Source organism: Podarcis filfolensis (genome assembly GCF_964270895.1).
Source record: "Podarcis filfolensis genome assembly, chromosome: 6".
NCBI lineage: Eukaryota > Metazoa > Chordata > Lepidosauria > Squamata > Lacertidae > Podarcis > Podarcis filfolensis.
The window spans coordinates 5,534,566-5,555,731 of NC_139609.1; the positions used below are offsets into that span (position 1 = coordinate 5,534,566).

Below are 21,166 nucleotides of genomic sequence, written 5' to 3' on the forward strand. Positions count from 1 at the left end.
CTCCACTGGTTCACAAACCCCTATTTTTCAGAATGTAAACTGGAGACTATGTGCATTTAATGTAAAACTGGAAAAATAAGACAAAAGCCAACCAGTCCACGGGTTAACCATTCATTCACAGTTGGAATGACATTAGAGTTGCAATAATTATTTTTGAATCTTTTTCCATAAAACATCCCAAAGCAATTTAAGAATAACAACTTTTATCAAACCAATTTTATAAGCATATATATGTTATTGAACCTTCAGGTTTTGTTTAATTTAATTCAGGGGTGAGGAACCTTTTTTAGGCCTAAAGGCTGCATTCCCTCTTGGCCAACCCTCTGGCAGCTGCATGCTGTCATTGGGCAGAGAATCTCTCTTTTCCATGGATGAGGCAGGAAGGGGAGCAGAAAGACCAAGAAGCAGGAACAAGATCTTACCGCCTTATCCCTTTCTCTGTAGCAATTCTTCTGAACCATCAGAGACTTTTAAGATTTCCTGTCTTAAATTAAAAGCACATGTAGTATTTATACAGATGGAATTCAGGTCCTCGACTATTTTGGCACAAATACTTCACTATTTGATAGTGCACTCAGAATTGAACTTTGTCTCATGAAATAACCAATTAGTTCTAATTTGCTGTTGTGTATCATCCATATATCTTGCCACAATCTTCTGAAGGGTCAACTGGATTGCAAGGGAATCACAATATCAGTTGCATAATATGGTATATTTACTTGATTGAAGTCTTCTGTAATCCCATAGTTGGCCAAACATTCCTGTCCCATGTTACACTTTGGATGATCTGTCTGACTTTCTTGATTTATTTATGGAACCATAAGCTGCTTTTTAAATTTTCTTTCAGGAGTAATGACTCTGAAGATGAATCAGTAAAGCCATCGCTGCAAATGTAGGGCAGTAAATCAATGGTGTGGACAGTATGGACCTAATGAATGGGCAGCCCAGCAATGTTAATATTGCAGCTACTGCTTCAGAGGTAAGGAGTCAGCAACAGTCAACTCAAAAAAATGCAGGAGCATAATACATGTATACAACAGTGTAGTTTGAAGGAAGAATGTATTTTGATAGGCAATCAGTTCTTGTTCTTTGCTGGAGTATTTTAAGCAAGGACCATGAAACTTTTAAAACTGTTTTTTTTAAAACTTGGAAAGGGTGCCTCTGAAATTTGGTACAGTCTAGGTAAATGGGATGTTTTAGTGGTGCTCCCCCTTTGTGGAATGCTCTTCCCCAGGAAAAAATGCCTGGCGCCATCACTGTCAGTCTTTAGTCGCCAGGCTGAGATGTTTTTATTTACCAAGGCCTCTCTTTCGGCTTTTGAGCAGGTATGCATTCATATTTTCAATTTTGTATTTTTGTTTTCTCAGAAGAGTAGCAGCTCGGAGTCATTAAGTGACAAAGGTTCTGCTGAACTGAAGAAAAGTTTTGATGCAGTGGTATTTGATGTTCTGAAGGTTACACCCGAGGAATATGCAGTAAGTAATTAATAAGTAAATGTTTTGCTAATTTAATAGTCTTGCAGTCCAGTCCTTTAAATATTTCCTCAGAAGCCCCATTAAGCTTAGCAGGAGTCACTCCCAGGTAACTGTAGAAGAGTCCAGCCTTATTTAATTTTCTCTCCGCCTGTCTACACCTACCTTCTCCTCTCCTAATGTTTATTAAATACAGGGCTTTTCTTTTTTTAGCTGGAACTTACCTGAACTCAGTTCCGGCACCTCTTTTCTTGATAAATAGCATGATCACATTATTTGCCAGATTCTGCTGGAGGACACGCCTGATAGGGATGATAGATCCTAGATCAGGCATGGGCAAACTTGGCCCTCCAGATGTTTTGGGACCACCAGATTTAGAAGGCAATTGGGCCTGATCCAGCCCCAGGGCCTTAGTTTGCCTACCCATGATCTAAGCCTCTGCCACTGTAGATTTTCTCTCTTACAGGAAGCAGAGATGGCTCATTGTAGGGTCGAGGAACAATGGGAGGGCACACCATTTTATGATGGCCATTTTTCTACTATTTAATAATAAAAAGCTGGCCCAATCTTGAAACATTCATTTCAAAAGGACACAACACTTACTTTCCTTATCACTTTTTTTCAAAGGGCCAGATAACACTAATGGATATTCCTGTATTTAAAGCTATTCAGCCCGAGGTAAGTTTTTCTTATACAATCTTTTGATTTTAAATACTGTAAATCCAAGCCAGATTTCCTTATTATGTCAACCCATGCATGTATTCTGGAACTAAATATGTGTGCCAGTGTGTGTATGCATGTACAAATAATTTGTGTTTCATGTTACATAATTTTTAAATGGTACCTATTGGTGTCATTTGAAGTAATTTGGTTGACCAGTGGTTGGTAGGCAAAGGAAGAAAACGATACATTGAAGTATACTTTTGCTATTCAGTTATTCTTCTTATAGATTGTATGGAACTGAACCTCTACGGAGACAGGTAGAATTTTTTTTTTTAGTTTTTGTAGTTTTCCTGAGTGAGTTTGAATGTTGAGGAAATATTTAATTCATGTTCCAAACATTCCGCGATAACGTGGAAGATTACAGATACAAGGACACTGAAGTTATTAGCCAGCCATCATTTGTGGTGACCACTAATTATTATGCTCCCCCAAGTCATCTCTGCTTGCAAGAAAGCTTGGAGCAGGGTAGGAAAGTATTGGATATTTGGCCGAACTTTTGATTATGATGGAGTGGGGAACTTTTTTGGGCTGATGGCTGCATTATCCTGGTGGAAAACTTCTCAGCGGCCACACTCCATTAGCAGGTGGTGCTCAAACAAATGTAGGTATGGTCAGACCCACAATCACACACATTTTCATTGAGAAGAAAGGCATATATTCACTTTGTGGAACTCCACTCAAGTTTCATCTTCCATTTTCTGTGGACTGTTTTTACAGGCACATTTTCTGCAAAGTAGCACTGACATGAAGGTAGTTGTTTCTAAATGAGAAATAATTGTGGATCAGAGCAAAGTACAGTTGTCTTGCAAGAATTTCTAAACCATTTTGTTGCATTTCCTAAAATTATAAACTGATTTTTTAAAAAACTGCATTCACTAGCATGCATGTTTTATTTTAAAATGACTTCTGCTCTCTTTCTCAAATGAAATCATGCACAAGTGGGTTAAATAAATATGTTTTGTTTTGGGGTGTCCAGTTTGATAAAGCTAGTCCTGCATGAATAACTATTCTGTTTAAAGATGAAAATGCAGTTCTTTCGTAAGCATCCTTTAATGATGGCCTTCAAGCTGCTGTGAAATGAGCAGTTGCTTAACATAACAAATCCAGCCTAGGCTGTTTTGTTTTCCCTGAATATGTCCTTAACTTGCCTTACTTTAAGGATTTGCAATATTTGTGGTATACTTAATTGTGTGTACCTTTTTAAGCACACTCCAAATCAAATTAACATCATCCAAAAGGAGTTTCTTATAGGAACTAACACTGTACCTCAGTTTGGTAAATACTGCTTTCACACTAGATTACAGAAGGGTTATTGTAACAGCCTGGCAGATATAAAATACATCATAGAGGTGGTTTAAAATAATTGCTAATGTTTTATCATTGAAATTAATGAACACTGCTCCTTTAACAAAATTAGTCCTGAGCAAAATTGTTTATCTTGGAATTATTGTTGCACTGTCTAAATACTTAATCACTTCCTAATTTTAGAACATACCTATCAAATCAGCAGAATTTGGCATCCAGAGCATTTTTACTAATAAAATCTGCTTTTGAGAAATAAACTTTACATATGTTAAGTTGTGGGTGAACATATCAGACGACACAGCGGTTCTCCAAACAGCTCTTCTTTATTCCGAGGCCAGAACAGAACTGAACTGAAGGGCTTGGTCAGCCTGCTTATATAGAGCTCCAGAACCAAGTAATTGTTGCAACTTTCTAAAACTATCCAATCACTGAACGTCGCTTCCGATCCTTCATTTGCATACAAACTATCCAATCACTGAACGTCACTTTCGATCCTTCATTTGCATAACTATCTACAGTATCCCCCTGCTGGCCCAGGGTGAGAACTTCAGTACATAACAACATACATATGCATTAACATTATCTTCCAACTAACACTGGACAATCTGTCAGGTGCTGCAATCCTGTGTTCAGTCTGGCATTGCAGACACAAAAAATGACCAGAGAATGGATAGTGTTAAAAAGCAGTTGTAGGGATATAGAGCAGGAAATGTGGAACAGCAGGTAGGACCTGGAGGGAAGCAGAGTGCACTTGCAGTAACCAGAAAAAGAGTGTATCTTGTCTGAACATCTTGGCTGCTGTCCCAAGGGAGCTTTCACATAGAAACCCCCAATCTCCCCAAGCTGGTAGTTTCCTTGCAGGTAGTGCCAGCAATTAGATCTTGGTGCAGAACTTGCAGTGGCTAGACCAGGCATAGGCAGCCTTTGGCCCTCCAGATGTTTTGGCCTACAACTCCCATGATCCCTAGCTAACAGGACCAGTGGTCAGGGATGATGGGAATTGTAGTCCAAAACATCTGGAGGGCCGAAGGTTGCCTATGCCTGGGCTAGTCCAGTGATAAGGAGAGTGCTTCGCTTCCCTAGCAAGTATTTTTTTGATACTTAGGAGCTCCTGAGTCAGACCAAGCCTATACTCTGAGATGTCTTTACAGGTGAAGTCCACACCCTCTGTTCTGTGGGGACATGTTGCATCTTTGACTTGTAAGCCATAATAAGGTGTTGAAGGAATTTAAGCCTGCTAAAGCTAGCATGTTGAAAGTTATTAACTTGATGCTGATTTTGAATCACGTTCAAAGCTTAGAAGGATTTTTAAAAATAAATGTTAGAAGTGTAAGATATGAAAGAGATTATTAACTTAATGTGCAAGCACTTCATGTCCCCGTTAATATCTTGGGATGGAATATAATTCAGTCAGCTTCACAGTAACAGTGCATGCCAATATCCAGTCTGATAGGTAGCTTTAGGTTTACAAGATCAGTGAATTGGGTAGGTCTAGGCAAGTTTTATTTTAATTGTGATTGAAAACATGGCCCATATGACAATTTTCTTTTAAGCACTTTTTGTGTTCTGGGTTAGCTGCCCATTTGTTGAAAATCTGACACGTTAAGAAAATATTGTCAAGTACCAACAAATACGAAGAATCAGCAGCCATATTTCAGCTTCGGTTAATGTAGCATTCATTCCCAACCATGCTAAGCATTGCTAAATTCATGGGGCATCCTTTGTTAAATTGATTGGGTCTTTTGACTGAAGGGACTTCAGTCATCTTCTGTTCACTGCTGAAAAAGCAATGTCTGGGTGTTGTTCTAAAGTAATTTGCAATTAACTTCTTGCTGGTTTTTAAAACTGAGTATGGTGCTGGAGGGAAACAGAAAAGCAGGCTTGATTTAATGCCATAGCAAGGACAACAAGCTCTCCTACAACTGCCCAGGACTTCCACAGACTCCCAGTGGCAATAATGCAGCAAGTTGACCATCCCTGTGAAAAACTAAAAGAAAAACCTTATTTGTAATTTAAATGTTTTGTTTCATAATAAACATTTCGGTGATTAGCATTAGCCTTTTTAATTATTGAAATGCTTAATTATTTAACAATATTTGACCAGTCAGTTTGACTGGTTTGATACCCTGCTGTGGATAACAAATATGGAATATGCAGTTGAGAGTAAAAGTGGGCGTGATTATTCACAGTACTGGCCACTAAGTCTTGTTGTGTGCTAGATCCATCTTCACAGTGTTCTTTAGATCATTTCACAGCCTGGAAGGCAAAAATGTAGAGATATTGTGATCAGTTTTCTTGGCTTTTCTCATAGTGTAAGTGTTTTAGACATACTTTGTGTTATAGAAAAAAATTACTCTCCCGCCCCAGCTTTTTTTTTTTAAACACATATCTCTTCCGGGGGATAGATAGCAAGGAAGTGTAAATGATGCCATTGTGATCAAGTGTCCTGTCTTGGTAGTCCAAGACAGGACACTTGATCACAATGGCATCATTTCCTTGGTAGGTTGTAGCTCATTGGCTCAATTCACATATAACAGCTCCCCATACTTTGGCCACTTCTACCGAAGCTTTGGGCTTGAATTCCTCCCCCTCCCACTTTTGCATGCTTGGATCCTCTCCTTCATTTACTTGTTTGAAGTGGGTTTCTAGTTATGGTCTGTAGACAGCTTGCAAAGACCATAGTTGGCACAATCTACAGTAGATGCAACTGAAAAGTATTGTTTGATCAAATCAGGAAGTGAGGGAGGGGTGTGTGATTCTGAGGTTTCAGCACAAACAAAACTTCGCCGTTTTGTATGAATCAAGCTGCTGACAATACTGCTTTCCTTTTATGCATCAACTGGACATAATAGATGCAGTTATCAATTCTGGCATTTCACAGCTGGAAAAATCAGTGGGCAGTGCTGAAGGGCACAGTTGGACAAATTTAAATATTCATGACCAGGTGACAGCTCAGTAGCTATTCCTGTCCCAGGTGGTCAGTTCTGCACTTAATGGTGCATTTTCCCATTAAATAGTCCATTAAAAAATTGTAGGAGAATGTGTCAAGCCAAATCTTGCTCCATGTTATTTTGCCTTACAAGCTTGAAGAGTCTTTTACTGCAGTTGTAACTTATTAAAAAGTTCAGTTGGAGCTCATAGAATTAAAAGGAAAGAACTCATATTTATATATCAGAATTGCAGTCTTATTGGCAACCATTAGGAAGAGTGTTGTTTTGTGTTTTATTTGATGCACTGTGTTAACTGCACTGATGATAAAATAAATTCCTACCTTGTTTCAAAATGTGGGTAAACAGTTACATCAGCCTTAAACTATTTCTCCTTGTTAATCCAGGAACTGTCAAGCTGCGGTTGGAATAAAAAAGAAAAATACAGTTCTGCACCAAATGCAGTTGCCTTTACAAGAAGATTCAACCATGTAAGTTTTCAGTTTACATGTGGCACCTTTGCTGTGTACGTCAAATCATTCAATTTACATGAAGCTTTAAAAGACGCAACTTATTTCTTTTGTTAAATGTTGCTGTGTATTTGACTGAATAATGTTTTGGATTTCCTCTCTGGCTGCATGTATGATAATTAGCTGTTTTAAAACTGTTTTGAAACTTTATTCTTATTAAGCTAGCTTGTTATTTTCATCCCTGAATTGACCGCGTTTGGAGAGTGTGCTGAAGGAATGGGCAGAAGATGCATTGGGATCTAGCATTTTATATTAGATCAGCAAGAATTTCTGACTCCTAACTGTTTGACAATACCAGAAACATGAAGACCTTTTCATTTCATTTCTATAAACTAGACTGTTAGGATTCCTGAACAGTAGTCTCGGGTGTAGGTATGGACTTGTATATGCAGGTCACCTCACTGTATGGTTCATGGAGCGCCATAGCTTTTCAGCCTACTATGTTTTGAGCTCTCCAAAATACTGTCCTGTATCCCTGCACTCCCATTGCGAGGTTCTTTAACCCACCCATTTAAATTATCATTATTATTTTTTCATCTTCATCTCCAGTGGTAGCTTTGTTCCAAAACAGACCTTCAGCTCCTGTGTCCCTACCCTTAAAATTAGTTTAGAAGCTGCTCTGCTACCTTTTTTAATTTTCAGTGCCAACAGTCTGGTTCCAGTCTGGTTCTGTCCCTTTTCTATAAGCCCAGATTGTTCCAAAATGTTCTGCAGTGCCAAACCCCTCCTCCCTGCTCCGCTGTCTCATCCATGCATTGAGACTACACAGCTTTGCCTGTCAAGCTGACCTTGTGCATGGAATTGGTAGCATTTTGGAGAAAGCTACATTGAAGGTCTTTGCTTTCAGCATCCTACCTAGCAACCTAAGTTTCATTTCCAAAACCTACATTTCCCCATGTCATTCATGTCAACGTGCATCATGACCACTGACCCTTATGCTAGGCTATCTAGATGACAGGTGACACCTGCAACCTTTGCACCAGGCAAGCAATTCACCATTTGGTCTGCATGCCCATTATACACCCAGGGTGTTGATTAAATGGGAAGTGGGCAAAGGATGGTGAGTTAACTGGGGGTTACCTTCCTGGGGTAGAATAGTGGGCTTTTATTTTTAACACTTTCCCAAAGTTGGGGTTTAGTCTAGTTTTTTCATTTACCATGGCCTCTCAAGCTTCCCTATTAGGTAGAGCTGAGAACGAAGTTCTACAAGTTTACCACCCCTAGGTTTTAGCACCTGATCTATAAGTCATTACAGGATTTAGCTACTAGCACATGGTGCCTTTATTACTCTAGGCTGATGTTTTAATTACCGTATTTTTTGCTCTATAAGACTCACTTTTTCCCTCCTAAAAAGTAAGGGGAAATGTGTCTGCGTCTTATGGCGCGACTGCAGGCTGCGCAGCTATCCCAGAAGCCAGAACAGCAAGAGGGATTGCTGCTTTCACTGCGCAGCGGTCCCTCTTGCTGTCCTGGCTTCTGAGATTCAGAATAGTTTTTTTCTTGTTTTCCTCCTCCAAAAACTAGGTGCGTCTTGTGGTCTGGTGCGTCTTAAAGAGCGAAAAATATGGTACCGTAACTAACAAAGGGCTCATCCACAGTTTGGTTTATCCCGTGCTTCACTGGCCATGCTTTGGTGGCACAGGAGTCTCTGGGATATAGCAAGTCTCAGCATCCAATTACAGCACAACACTATCTAGAATATAAACGCTCCATGTGCTAACTACATCTTCAGTGACAGTTTGCATGGCACATGTTTGTGCTGCACACAGCCACACCTTCATACTAGTGTATGCTATGGACGTCATGCTAGTGATGCTGGACTCACCAAGGTGTACCATGGTGACTACAAACACAAGACATTTTGCAGAGAATATATGGAACTTCATACAAAGTTTCCCTCTGCAGCTCGAGGCAGGGCCGGGATCTTTGCTAAAATTGCTGTGGTTTCAAACCCAGTCAAGGAGCTATTGGCAGCATATACTATGACGAATACATCAAAGGGGGCCTTGTGGACAGGGCCTCTTCACAAGGTATAGCCAGAGAAGCAAGGACTGTATCCCTCTGTAGCCAGTCCCATAAGGAACTGCATTCTCCTCCTTGCATGGAGGGCTCAGAGGGCCACTACTTAATAAGGGTTCCCTAATAGTGGCCTGCAACCTTATTTCAGGCGGTTTGTGTTTTAAGAACAGGAGCAGGGGTTGTGAACAATGGCAGCAGTGACTGTTCTGGGATGGAAGTGACAGGAGGAAGCAACATGAAAGAGGTGGAGAGAGGATTAGGAGCCAGAAGTGCTCCTAATTTTACTGATTTACAATAAAATACTACAATTAAGATGCTGACTTTAGCAGACAATACCAAATTAGAAAAATATCTGCCGCAGAAGCTGTGTGTGTGTGTGTGTGTGTGTGTGTGTGTGTGTGTGTGTGTGTATTCATTAATTAAAGCCATTCAGACATATTATGTGTTGCTCATTGTTAACATATCTATTGCAAGAGTGGTCTGACTTTTTAATGTCTATTAGAGCTGATGAATTAGTGCCTTCATTCTAAATGCATTCTATTTTTAATATCTATTAAAAATAAAATGGTATGAACAGCTTCTCATAGCAACATCTCACTGCAAAGACAGTCAAGGTCAGGTATTGGCATATGCACATTCCATGAGACATAGATTTTCAGACAAATTATTGACACCAGTGTAGCAGCAGTTCTCACACAACATAGTTAATTCCAGACAATGGGGCTTTTCTTCACAAACTGGAGGTGAAAGGTAGAAACTGCAGTTTACATCACCTACTTCCCCTACTTCAAAATCTGAGTTTAGAGGTTACTCATGCACTTTAGCACAGCTTCTACAGATGTGAAAGTAGTTAACTAATTAGCCATGGAAATACTAGAACCCTCTTGACATACTACAGTCTACTGCACAATACCCCTGCTAGTTTTAAAATTCAGAATGCTCTTACTAAAAGCCATCTGTAAGCCATTTACTACTACCATCCTTGCCAAATGTGAATACTATTACACTTTTCGGAAGAGTGGAAGAAAATTGGAAGATGGTATTCATTGTACTGTTTATATTCAGAAATAGTCTTGAAGGAGAGTGATTCCAGTAGAAAAAAGTGAACAAAAAGTAGAAAATAAATGATTTTACGCATTAGCAATTGCTGTATGTTCAAGTGGAATTCACACCTTTTTACAGAAAGAACAGGTTGCTTACTTAACAGCTATGGTGGGATTCTGTGGCCGCATAGACATTGTTTTAAAACTTTGGAGAGATGGACTAGTGTTCTGGAGATCTGTCCACCTGGACCCTCAAGAGGGGGCTCCTGCCTTCCTGCATGATTCCTGAGGGGCTGCATGCAGTGACTATATGAGGAAGTTTCAGAGACGAACAGATTAAACTTTTTATTACAGAATGTTTTCATGATGTACAGGCACTGAAGCAGAGTATACCTTACCTCTGAAAATCAGGTGCACACAGAGGAAGTTTTGACGGGGTGTGGGGGTAATTGGTTTGCTTTTGTTCTTGTTATTATTCTGTATTTTGTGTTTTTTACCTTGAATTTTTATGTTGCGAATTGAGATCTGTGGATGAAGGGTGGTATACAAATTTAATAAATGATAATGATAATAAGTAATACGTATTAGTGGGGACTAACATATAACAGGGCAAGCAAGTCGTTTCCAAGGGAGGGAGGCAGCAGGTCTTGCTATATCAGCTGTGCTAGGTGCCGTTTGATTTTTGTATACAATTTGAATTCTGTCATATAACTACTATTTGGCATTATGCGCAGCAGCATTTATTTGGTTCCTCTCAGTTTTCATGCCATATTGCACAGTTAAGTTTTCAAATAAATGTAGGCTGCATATAACATACAGGGGCATGATATTTTTTTTAAAAAATCTTTGCTCTAGGGTGACAGCATACTATGGAGGATATTGCACTGTACTTAACTAAGAAGGTGAATAGCAAGAGCTACCAAATCCCAATTTTGGTGTCAATAAAAATGGTCCATTTAGGTACAAAGTCAAAATGGCAGTCAGAAAGTAAAATGGCTTTGCAGCGTGAAATTGCCCAATGCAGTGAGTTAGCTCATTTGTACAGGCTACATATGTTTCCTGGACCAATGGCATATACTTAACTTGTTTGCTTATACTTAATGAGTCGGAGCATTACAGGGCTGGAGGGTGTTATTCCAGGGGAGTGATATTAGGAATCCAGAATCAGCAGAGTTAAGGGGCGGTTCCAGGGGGGTCTGGTGTTCTAGATAATAAAATATTTTCCAGGATATTCATAGATAGCCCAGCAATGTAGTGGGAGCCCCAAAGGCCCACCAAGCTTCATTTGTCACAATTGAGGTCAATGCTTTGTGGTTCCCAAACAAGTAACCTGGGTTCCATAGAACTCAACTCATATGTTGCTGGAATAGAGAATTTTTCTCAAGGGATTGTATTCCCTCAAAATTCCTAATTCCAGCTGTGGAAAATAACAAACACAGGAAATACATAATGACACAAGGGGAAGAAAGCATGGAAACAGGCTATTTAAAGGTGGAGCAGCCTGTCTTGAAGTATCCCATGGAGGTCTAGCAGCAGGCTGAACTATTGGCTGGCTGGGTGGAACAGACGGAACCATAGGTCATCTGGATTGAGGAAGACTGAACAGTGTTGTTTCATGGTGGAAGATAATTAAATATTTGGTTTCCGGGGTAGGGGATACCCAAGATGAAAGGTGATTGGACTGAGGATTAGGCTGGATGGAAGGAGCACTCCAAAATAATAGTTTTATGTGTGGTTGTCACTGCACATAAAAAAAAATATGCAAGTTTCCTGTCACGGCCTGATTGGACAGTCCTAGGGGGGAAAGGTGATGGTCAATACCTAATCAGGGCAGAGCGTCCCAAGTGCAGACCATATTTCTGCTTCAGTAGCAGGGAGATGCAATTCTTTTACTAATTAAATAAGTGTGGACTGCTTAGGGTGGGCTGTGATGCCCCCTATGATTCTGCTGACAGAAATTGAGCAGGGTTGCTCTGTATGTAAGTACCATTGCCTGACTTCTCACAACACCCTGAATCTCATTTTTTTCAGGAATTAATGCACAATTCTGAAATTCTTGACTTTATATTAAATCCAAAACCAAAATTGTAGAATACATAGAACATATCTGCTGAGAAAATATGTGTGAGCAGGAGTGTCTATTTGTTCAGGGATTCCAGTGCTCAAAAGGACTTCTTCATATAGCGTAAATATCAGCCCTGCTTACTACTGCCACTGTACTGGCCTGGACATTGAGATTTCCTCTAGGCATTCTCAAGAGCCTGTGCACACCCAGGATGACTCGCACCCACCCAGAAAAATGACACATCACCAATTTATTCAGAAAGGCCCTTCAAATCACTTGAGGTGACAGGTGTGCAAGAAGGCAGCAGTTATTGCATGATTGCAAGTTCAGAGTCCCATTGTGCATGTGTGTTTGTTACATTAGTCACGAGTCTAGCCTCTGTTCCAAAGCCATAAGAGACATATTTCTCTCTTGTCATTTTTTCCTTTTCAGCAGTACATTAAAGCACAAACGCCTCCCTTATATAATTTTTTACGCTTTGGAAAAGCTTTCCAACTTTAAATTATTCTAGTGGTAAACTTTGGGTTTTGGTTTGGAATTCCAGAGTCTCTGTGGCATCAACAGCAATGCAGAACTAAAGAGAGGTGAATTCCATGGCTGTATTATATATAAACAAATGTGAGGCTCTGCAACTTCATTATGAGATAAACTAGGTAAACACTTGATTGGAGTGACAAATCCAGCTAAATTTCTCAAGAAACACATTCCTACTTTTATTGGAAACTAAACTTTACAATTCTCTAAAAGATGCAGACTTCAGTGTCAAGACTATTTCTCACCACATGCTGTGTACAGTCATACCTCGGGTTACACACGCTTCAGGTTGCGTTTTTTTGGGGGGGGGTTACAGACCGCTGAAACCCGGAAGTACCAGAACGGGTTACTTCCGGGTTTTGGCGGTAACACGTGCACAGAAGTGCTGAATTGCAACCCGCGCGTGCGCAGACGAGCTGTTGTGGGTTGCAAATGTGCATCCTGCACGGATCACGTTCACAACCCAAACATCCACTGTACCTGAAATATGTGTTCAAATATTTCCCTGTTGCTCAAATCAGCATGTAAGTTTTAGTACCTCCTAGGTTCTTGATTTCCCTTTCTCCCTTAAATTCACAGTGCCTGCTTTGTTGTTGTTGTTTAGTCGTTTAGTCGTGTACGACTCTTCGTGACCCCATGGACCAGAGCATACCAGGCACTCCTGTCTTCCACTGCCTCCCGCAGTTTGGTCAAACTCATGCTGGTAGCTTCGAGAACACTGTCCAACCATCTCATCCTTTGTCGTTCCCTTCTCCTTGTGCCCTCCATCTTTCCCAACATCAGGGTCTTTTCCAGGGAGGCTTCTCTTCTCATGAGGTGGCCAAAGTATTGGAGCCTCAGCTTCACGATCTGTCCTTCCAGTGAGCACTCAGGGCTGATTTCCTTCAGGATGGTGGGTTTGATCTTCTTGCAGTCCGTGGGACTCTCAAGAGTCTCCTCCAGCACCATAATTCAAAAGCATCAATTCTTCGGCGATAAGCCTTCTTTATGGTCCAGCTCTCACTTCCATACATCACTACTGGGAAAACCATAGCTTTAACTATACGGATCTTTGTTGGCAAGGTGGTGTCTCTGCTTTTTTAAGATGCTGTCTAGGTTTGTCATTGCTTTTCTCCCAAGAAGCAGGCATCTTTTAATTTTGTGACTGCTGTCACCATCTGCAGTGATCACAGTGCCTGCAGTAAAGGCTAAAAGTCAATGCCAAATTAGATGTGATGCTCACCATATAGTTTGCCTTTGTGCCATTTTTATTATTAATAGCAATACTTTATTGCAGTTCTTTTTTCTAAAAAAATGTTTAGGGGTACTCATATTGAAATACTGCCCCCCAATGAGACCAAACAGATTCACAAAATGTTTAGGGGCATGCGTACCCCTGCCCCCTCGAAAAAAGCACTGCTTTATTGAATTGGGGGTGTTGTGTTTATATAGCTAACAATAAAAAGAAAAGTAAAACAAAACAAAACAAGGGAAAGGGGGGAGGAATGGATCAGTATTCACAGCTTAGGATCATTTTCAGTTTACAGAGGTATATTACCTGTACATTCAGTGTAGCCTTGTCAGCCTACTGATTTATATAATATAGCCTACTGATTGATAATACTTATTCCTTTATTTAATCTATTATATGTAGCTAGGTTATGTATGGGATGCGGGTGGCGCTGTGGGTTAAAACACGGAGCCTAGGACTTGCCAATCAGGAGGTTGGCGGTTCGAATCCCCGCAACGGGGAGCTAGCAGTTCGAAAGCACAAAGTGCAAGTAGATAAATAGGTACCGCTCCAGCGGGAAGGTGAACGGTGTTTCCATGCGCTGCTCTGGTTCGCCAGAGGCGGCTTAGTCATGCTGGCCACATGACCCGGAAGCTGTACGCCGGCTCCCTTGGCCAATAAAGCGAGATGAGCGCTGCAACCCCAGAGTCGGTCACGAATGGACCTAATGGTCAGGGGTCCCTTTACCTTAACTTTTTAGGTTATGTATGGTGAATAAAGATAGGCCATCTGTTCGTTGTAGGCAGCACAGCAGAGTAGGGTTAGCCCTTTGCTCCTGCCGCAGTCCTGAGCAGAATCGGTCACACCCAACACAGCTGCTATTTCAGAATGCAAAGAGGAGCTTTCCTCCCATTGTTGATGACAGGCATTTGGGGAGGCATTTACTGAAACTGAAATTTGTATAGGGGTTGAAATTGATATCAATATCAATTTCATGGCGTGGTAGTAGTAAGTTTGAATTAGTTATAGTATTTAATATTTTTAAGTATTGGTACTATGTATACATGTTACACATTTTATCTTCTTAGTAGGTTCACTATGCAATTCTTGTTAAATATAGCCTGTTAATATAATTAGATTAAACAGCAAAACTTTAGAAATGCTCATAGTAGTGAATGAATTTGCATGTTTCTGGTAACTAATTAGGCTGCTAATGAAAATTAATTTTCATAATGTGAAAACACATGAGAATGCCAAAATCCCCAGTCTAACAATATCACTTTTTATTTTCTGTTTTTATATGTATTATTACCACTTTCTTTTTTTTAGGTAAGTTTTTGGGTAGTTAGAGAGATTCTTCATGCACAGACGTTAAAAATACGAGCTGAAGTTCTGAGCCACTATATTAAAACAGCTAAGGTAAGAAACTTTTGTCCTGGAGCCTTTATCAGGGTTGATAGAGACCTAGGTTTACAAGTACGCTCAGTAAATACTTGGCTCCATTAACATATGACTAGAGGAAATGTGTGGCCTTGTTAGTTATATGAACTCTAACCTGGAATATTTGAACAATGATTCAATGATGATGATTTCTGATTATACTTTGAAAGAGCAATCAAAAGGTGTTAATTGTGTAATATTGCTTAATTCATTTGTTTGGGGTATGGTGTGGCAAGAATACTTTCTGGGACATGATGCAGATAAATGATTATTTTCCATCCAGTGGCTAGTATATGACTAAGTCAGGAATGCTACATCACTGCCCATGGGTGTTTGGATTGGTGACTTAACTATGGTTTATTGGCCAGTGTTTAGTCTATTTCAGACCAGGGTCACACACAAAGCTTATATATTAGGTCGTAGTCATGAAGGTATGCTCTTCAATTACACCTTTATCATAATTATTTGGAGAGGTGTAATTTTCCTCCATTTTTCAGTTTTTTGTTCATGATGCTATTTTGTAAAATAGGCTGATAATTTAAGTTGTGGCAAACTCAATACATTACAGTACTAGACACTAAACTTCTGTTTTGTTTTGTTCTCAGAAACTCTATGAGTTGAATAATCTACATGCTCTTATGGCTGTGGTGTCTGGATTACAAAGTGCCCCCATCTTCAGGTTGACCAAAACTTGGGCGGTGAGTGAACTTGGGTGTTAACACTGAGTTAGGGTTTTGTGCAGTGGAAGCAGAATGATTAATAATAATAATAATAATAATAATAATAATAATTTATTTATATCCCACCCTCCTCGGCCAAAGCCGGGTTCAGAGCGACAAACATCATACAAGTAAGACAATGCATAAAAACAAGTGATCAATAAATTAAGATACACCCCACAATTAATTCAAACAAATTAAAATTAAAACTGGACAAGTGGCAATCTTCAGGTTAAAATTGAAGGCAGTTACCAACTGTTTCCACTGATAGTATAAGCACCTGTGAGCGGGCTGGGAACCTCCTTTGTGCTTGTTGTTATACAAGGAGAAAATGAGTCAGACTGAACTCAGACCAAAGGCCTGGCGGAACAGCTCAGTCTTGCAGGCCCTACGGAAAGATGTCAAATCCTGCAGGGTCCTAGTCTCTTGTGAGAGAGTGTTCCACCAGGCCGGGGCCATGGCTGGAAAGGCCCTGGCTCTGGTCGAGGCCAGTCTGATCTCTCTGGGGCCCGGAATCTTTAGGATGTTGTTATTTGCAGACTGTAAGGTCCTCCGTGGGGCATACCAGGAGAGACTGTTTACAGCAGCTCCCGATTTACAGGTGTCCAGTATGTGTGCAACTGTGTATACGGGCATGGCACCGAATCTGGAAGGGACCTGGAAACGTCATAAAGACATCACTGAAATGTCACTAAAAGAGCAGGATGGGGTGTCTGTAGCTTTTTAAGGGGGTTTCAATTATACAGACACATGTCCGGGGCCTTGGAATGTAAACCCCGCATAAATGGGGCCTGCCTATAGTTGATTTCACATAGGGTACTTGTTTCACCATAGGAGCCAACTCCTAGGGGCCGTGGGGACTTCGGCCTCCCCCAAAATAAAATATTTGAGGGCGCTGGGCCTCCACAAAGTTGGTGGGCATTCCCATTCAAATGGTGTGTGTGTGTGTGCGCGCGCGCACGGCATCATATGGTTGATTATGTGGGGTGAGGCTTACCTGGGCCCCCACAATATTTTATTCAAGTTGGCACCCTGGTGTTGCACATAATATAAACTTACCTAAATCCCTTCAGTTCCCTTTGAAGTCTATCCTTATGAGTGACCGTTCATCTTCACTTATTCCTGATTGTCTGATCTGAAAGCACAGATGTTCTGCTCTCTCAGAAAGCTTAGATTATCAACGCCCTTTCTTCGTGTTTGTCTATTTTGGTTCTCTGTTAAATAGACTCCTAGAGAGTGATTCAGTGCCCCTTCTGTTAATATTCATTCAACCGTTCTCTAATTTGGCATCCTTCTGTAAACGTTCATTTATCATCCCAGGTGAGAACTATAACTGACTCAGTGGCTGTGTGTACGACATAAGAATTCCTTTTGAGGTGTGTGTGTGTTACTCTTTCACTTTCATGGAGTCTACCCCTTGCTACAGCAGTTTGTGCTTTCAGGATGGTTTTAAACGGCAATATTATTGGGTGACGCCCAGTGGTACTGCCTACTGACAGGAGAGGGAAAGCATTTTTGACAATCTTCCATCTCCACTTTTCAGCCTCGTCCATGTCAGGGGTCAGCAAACTTTTTCAGCAAGGGGCTGGTCCACTGTCCCTCAGACCTTGTGGGGGGCCAGACTATATTGGGGGGGGGGGATGAACGAATTCCTATGCCCCACAAATAACCCAGAGATGCATTTTAAATAAAAGCACACATTCTACTCATGTAAAAACAAAAGGCAGGCCCCACAAATAACCCAGAGGTGCATTTTAAATAAAAGGACACATTCTACTCATGTAAAAGCATGCTGATTCCCGGACCATCTGTGGGCCAGATTTAGAAGGCGATTGGGCCGGATCCGGCCCTCAGGCCTTAGTTTGCCTACCCATGGTCCATGTCTTCCTAAATCTGCTCTGGTGGGTTCCCCCAAGCCTCTAGAGAATGAGTGCTGTCAGAGAGAGGGGGGGGGTTGTCAAATACTTTTTCCTTCCTTGTTCTGCTGATAGTTTCCCTTCTAATCTCAGAGATTAATACCACTCTGTAAATTGAACCGCATAGTTGTTCAAATAATTATTTTTGTACCATAGGCCCACAAATTGTGACTGGACTTGGTGGTGTTAGCTTTTACTAGCCATCTATGAAGTTCTGCTATGATAGCTCAACAATATATCAATTTACCAATGCATCTATTTTCTGATGATTTTTTTTTAAACTCACACTGCTTTGACTGTATTGTTAGCTGCTTAGAGCAATTCATATTGAGGCTTGATAATTAATCCTTTAATTAATTCAATTAGCTGAAGGCACAAAGCATTCTTTCCCCCACCTCTGGCTACTATTTAGACTTAAAAGAACCCCTGTATTGTCAAAACAGTTGTAACTTTTCAGTACAGTATTTCCTTATGCATAGTACAAAATAATTGTTAACTTTTTTGGCGGGGGGGAGAGAAGCCATTGGTTTCCTAATAACTATATTTTGGTTCTTCCCCTCTCCCTAAAGCTACTGAGCCGAAAGGACAAAACTACTTTTGAGAAGCTGGAATATGTAATGAGTAAAGAAGAAAATTATAAGAGACTTAGAAACTATATAAACAGCTTGAAGATGACTCCTTGCATTCCTTATTTAGGTAAGATGAACGTTTTAACTTTGTTTACCGGTATCATAAAAATATTAGTACCTGTTTGCAGTGGAGGAGGAACCCTCTCCAGCACCTGGGGCGGGATGCCAAGGGGCGGGGCGAACCGCCCGGTGATGGCATGCGCTACGTCTGTACGGACTGCGCGTGTGCGGCGACCGTATGGGCTTCCGCACGTGCGCACTCCATACGGGATGCCGCACATTCGCAGTCCGTACGGGCTGCCTTTCGCATGGCGTCCATACGGGCTGCTGCGCAAGCGGCATCCTGTACAGACTGTGCGTGTGCGGCATCCCGTACGGAGTGCGCATGCGTGGCATCCATACTGACTGCACGTGCCCTCGGCCGCTCTACAGCTGGGGGGAGGCAGGGGCCATCTTTTCACACACACCCCTGAGTGGCACCCGGGGCAGCCCACCCCCCACTTCGGATGCCCCTGCCTGTATGGACCCTACATTAGGCCAACTCCTTCCTTCCTTCCTTCCTTCCTTCCTTCCTTCCTTCCTTCCTTCCTTCCTTCCTTCCACCAACCATAGGGAAAAGGGTGGGGGTAAATGATGGCGGCAGCATTTTTAATGGCTTTTCAAGTATCCTCTGTTTCAAAGAGCACAGCCAGGAGAAGAGAGAGGAACCCTCCTGAGGTCACAGTGGAGGGGCTAAATGCAGCTGTCAAGGAAGGCATATACAGATGTGAGAGGGATGTGAATATGACCCAGGGATTTTAAAGTCTCTTCTCATCTTAAAGATTTGTGGTTGTGGCAGCATTATTGATCTAGCAGAGGCTTGTCTGTCCACATTGCTATGTTACTGAATAGGGGAAATGCTGGCTGTTCCTTCTTTTAAAAAAACAACCATGCAGAATACAATTATTTCTTTGGATTGGGGGCTGTGCCTCGTTTTGTTGGAATTGCATCCAGTTTACCTTGGCAGCCACATTTGTGGCTTCCTGTTTATTAAGAGCATAGAACAGAGCAGGAGGGGAGTTTTTTAATGTTTAAATTCAGTGACAGTTACCTCAGTGTGGCATGAGATGCTCTTACAAAGCTCCAGCATACAGGAAGTTTGTCCAATCTTATTGATACTGGGTAAGATGCAGCGTCACACAATGGGACAAGATTTGTTCCCTTCCCTTCCCTGCAGCTTTGTGTGCAGAGAAGGTCTCCAATCCCCAGATTGTGGCGGGGCTTAAGTAACTGCAGGGGAGGAAAGGGAAGAGAACTCAAATGCATGAACAGGTCATCATTATTGGATTGCACCCATTTTTTTATCACCATATGCTTTGTTCCATATGCATATCCTTTAGAACAGAGAAAAATACAACACTGATTTAGAACCCAACAAAAATCACTCCATGTATTACTTTCTCATCCTGTTTTGCTCATAAACCATAAGGCAGCACAGCTGAAAATCAAGACGCTGTTATAACGAAGAAAAATAATTTCACTTCTAAAATGCTGCATTTTTATTTAGTGCTTAATGTGCATGTTTTTTCCTGGGGCAAATAGTATTTTTTTATATGAAAGTCCTACATACTTTTACATCTTCTTGCTGTGTAGTCGCCCACTGAATGTTCATTTTGTAGTAATCTGGCAACTTTCATATTTCTTGCATTGGTCAATATCTAAAGAGGGGGACCGTGTGCATGTGGACAGTTACTCTGTGCATGCAGTGTGCATGTTTTCATGCTGGCTTTCTCCTTCTGGTGGCAGCCCATTATGCTTTATGGAATGCCACCTGAGATTCTACTGGGGTCTTGGCCCACCCATTTTGGTTTCACTTGTTAGGGTGTCAAGGTCTTTGATAAGCACTGACCCTTCCTTGGATGGGTTTCTTTTGCTCATGTCCTTGCACAAACACAAAAACCACCCCTTTTTGCCTCCCCCCAAATTATCCGTGGAGAAGTATATTTCTCTTTGTAGTGCTGAACTGTTTGTGCTAGTCATATCAGAAGGCCAGGGGTTCTTATTTCTGCTGAGCAGACAAGTTATTTTATGGAACTGAGGTGAGAGTACTGTGGTTGAAAAGTCCCATTAAATAAGCCATTTGGGTACGTTCCTTCTTCTTTAATTCGAAGAAGTGAACCAAAAGGTTTGAAGTTGAATATAGCTAGGGTCTTGCGCTGTTTCATTAAAACAGTTCTTTAAAAATCATAATATACAGTCGTTTTGCATGCTTGTAGATACAGTTTTAGGAATGTGAGCAGTATCTGTCAACCACTCACATGAGCTTATTGGAATAACTTTTAGCCAAATGTTTAATAGTAATGTATTCTAAAAAGAGATTTAAGTTTTTCAAAAAGAATGAGGTTTTCAGAGTTGAACCAAGCGGAAATTACTGAGGGTATTTCACACTGTGCTCTTGACAACCCAGCTGCTGATTTTAAAACTAGTTTCTAAAAACTCAGAATGGTATGTGGCACTGTCAAAATAATGCAAAAACAAAATCCACATTCATCTGGCTGCTTGAAATACTTTTCTGCTGCTCCTGATTGCTGGAAGTAAGGTTTAATGAGGGGAGAACACCCAAGTTTTAAAAATGTAGTTCAGATACATTTTGGC

At 41.0% G+C, this 21,166-nt stretch overlaps 1 protein-coding gene across 3 annotated transcripts in view; it reads left to right on the top strand.

Moving 5' to 3' along the window:
* Positions 1-21,166, top strand: part of RALGPS2 (Ral GEF with PH domain and SH3 binding motif 2) — a 97,012-nt gene that overhangs the window by 19,503 nt on the left and 56,343 nt on the right. For all 3 annotated transcript variants that reach the window (XR_014549880.1, XM_083621610.1, XM_083621611.1), the window contains exons 2-8: positions 848-979; positions 1,368-1,475; positions 2,100-2,150; positions 6,835-6,918; positions 15,158-15,247; positions 15,874-15,966; positions 18,473-18,599. Coding sequence is in view for 2 of the 3 variants with exons in the window: in XM_083621610.1 (XP_083477736.1) it covers positions 923-979; positions 1,368-1,475; positions 2,100-2,150; positions 6,835-6,918; positions 15,158-15,247; positions 15,874-15,966; positions 18,473-18,599 (610 nt within the window). In the remaining variant the exon portion in view is untranslated. The remainder of the gene's footprint in view (positions 1-847; positions 980-1,367; positions 1,476-2,099; positions 2,151-6,834; positions 6,919-15,157; positions 15,248-15,873; positions 15,967-18,472; positions 18,600-21,166) is intronic.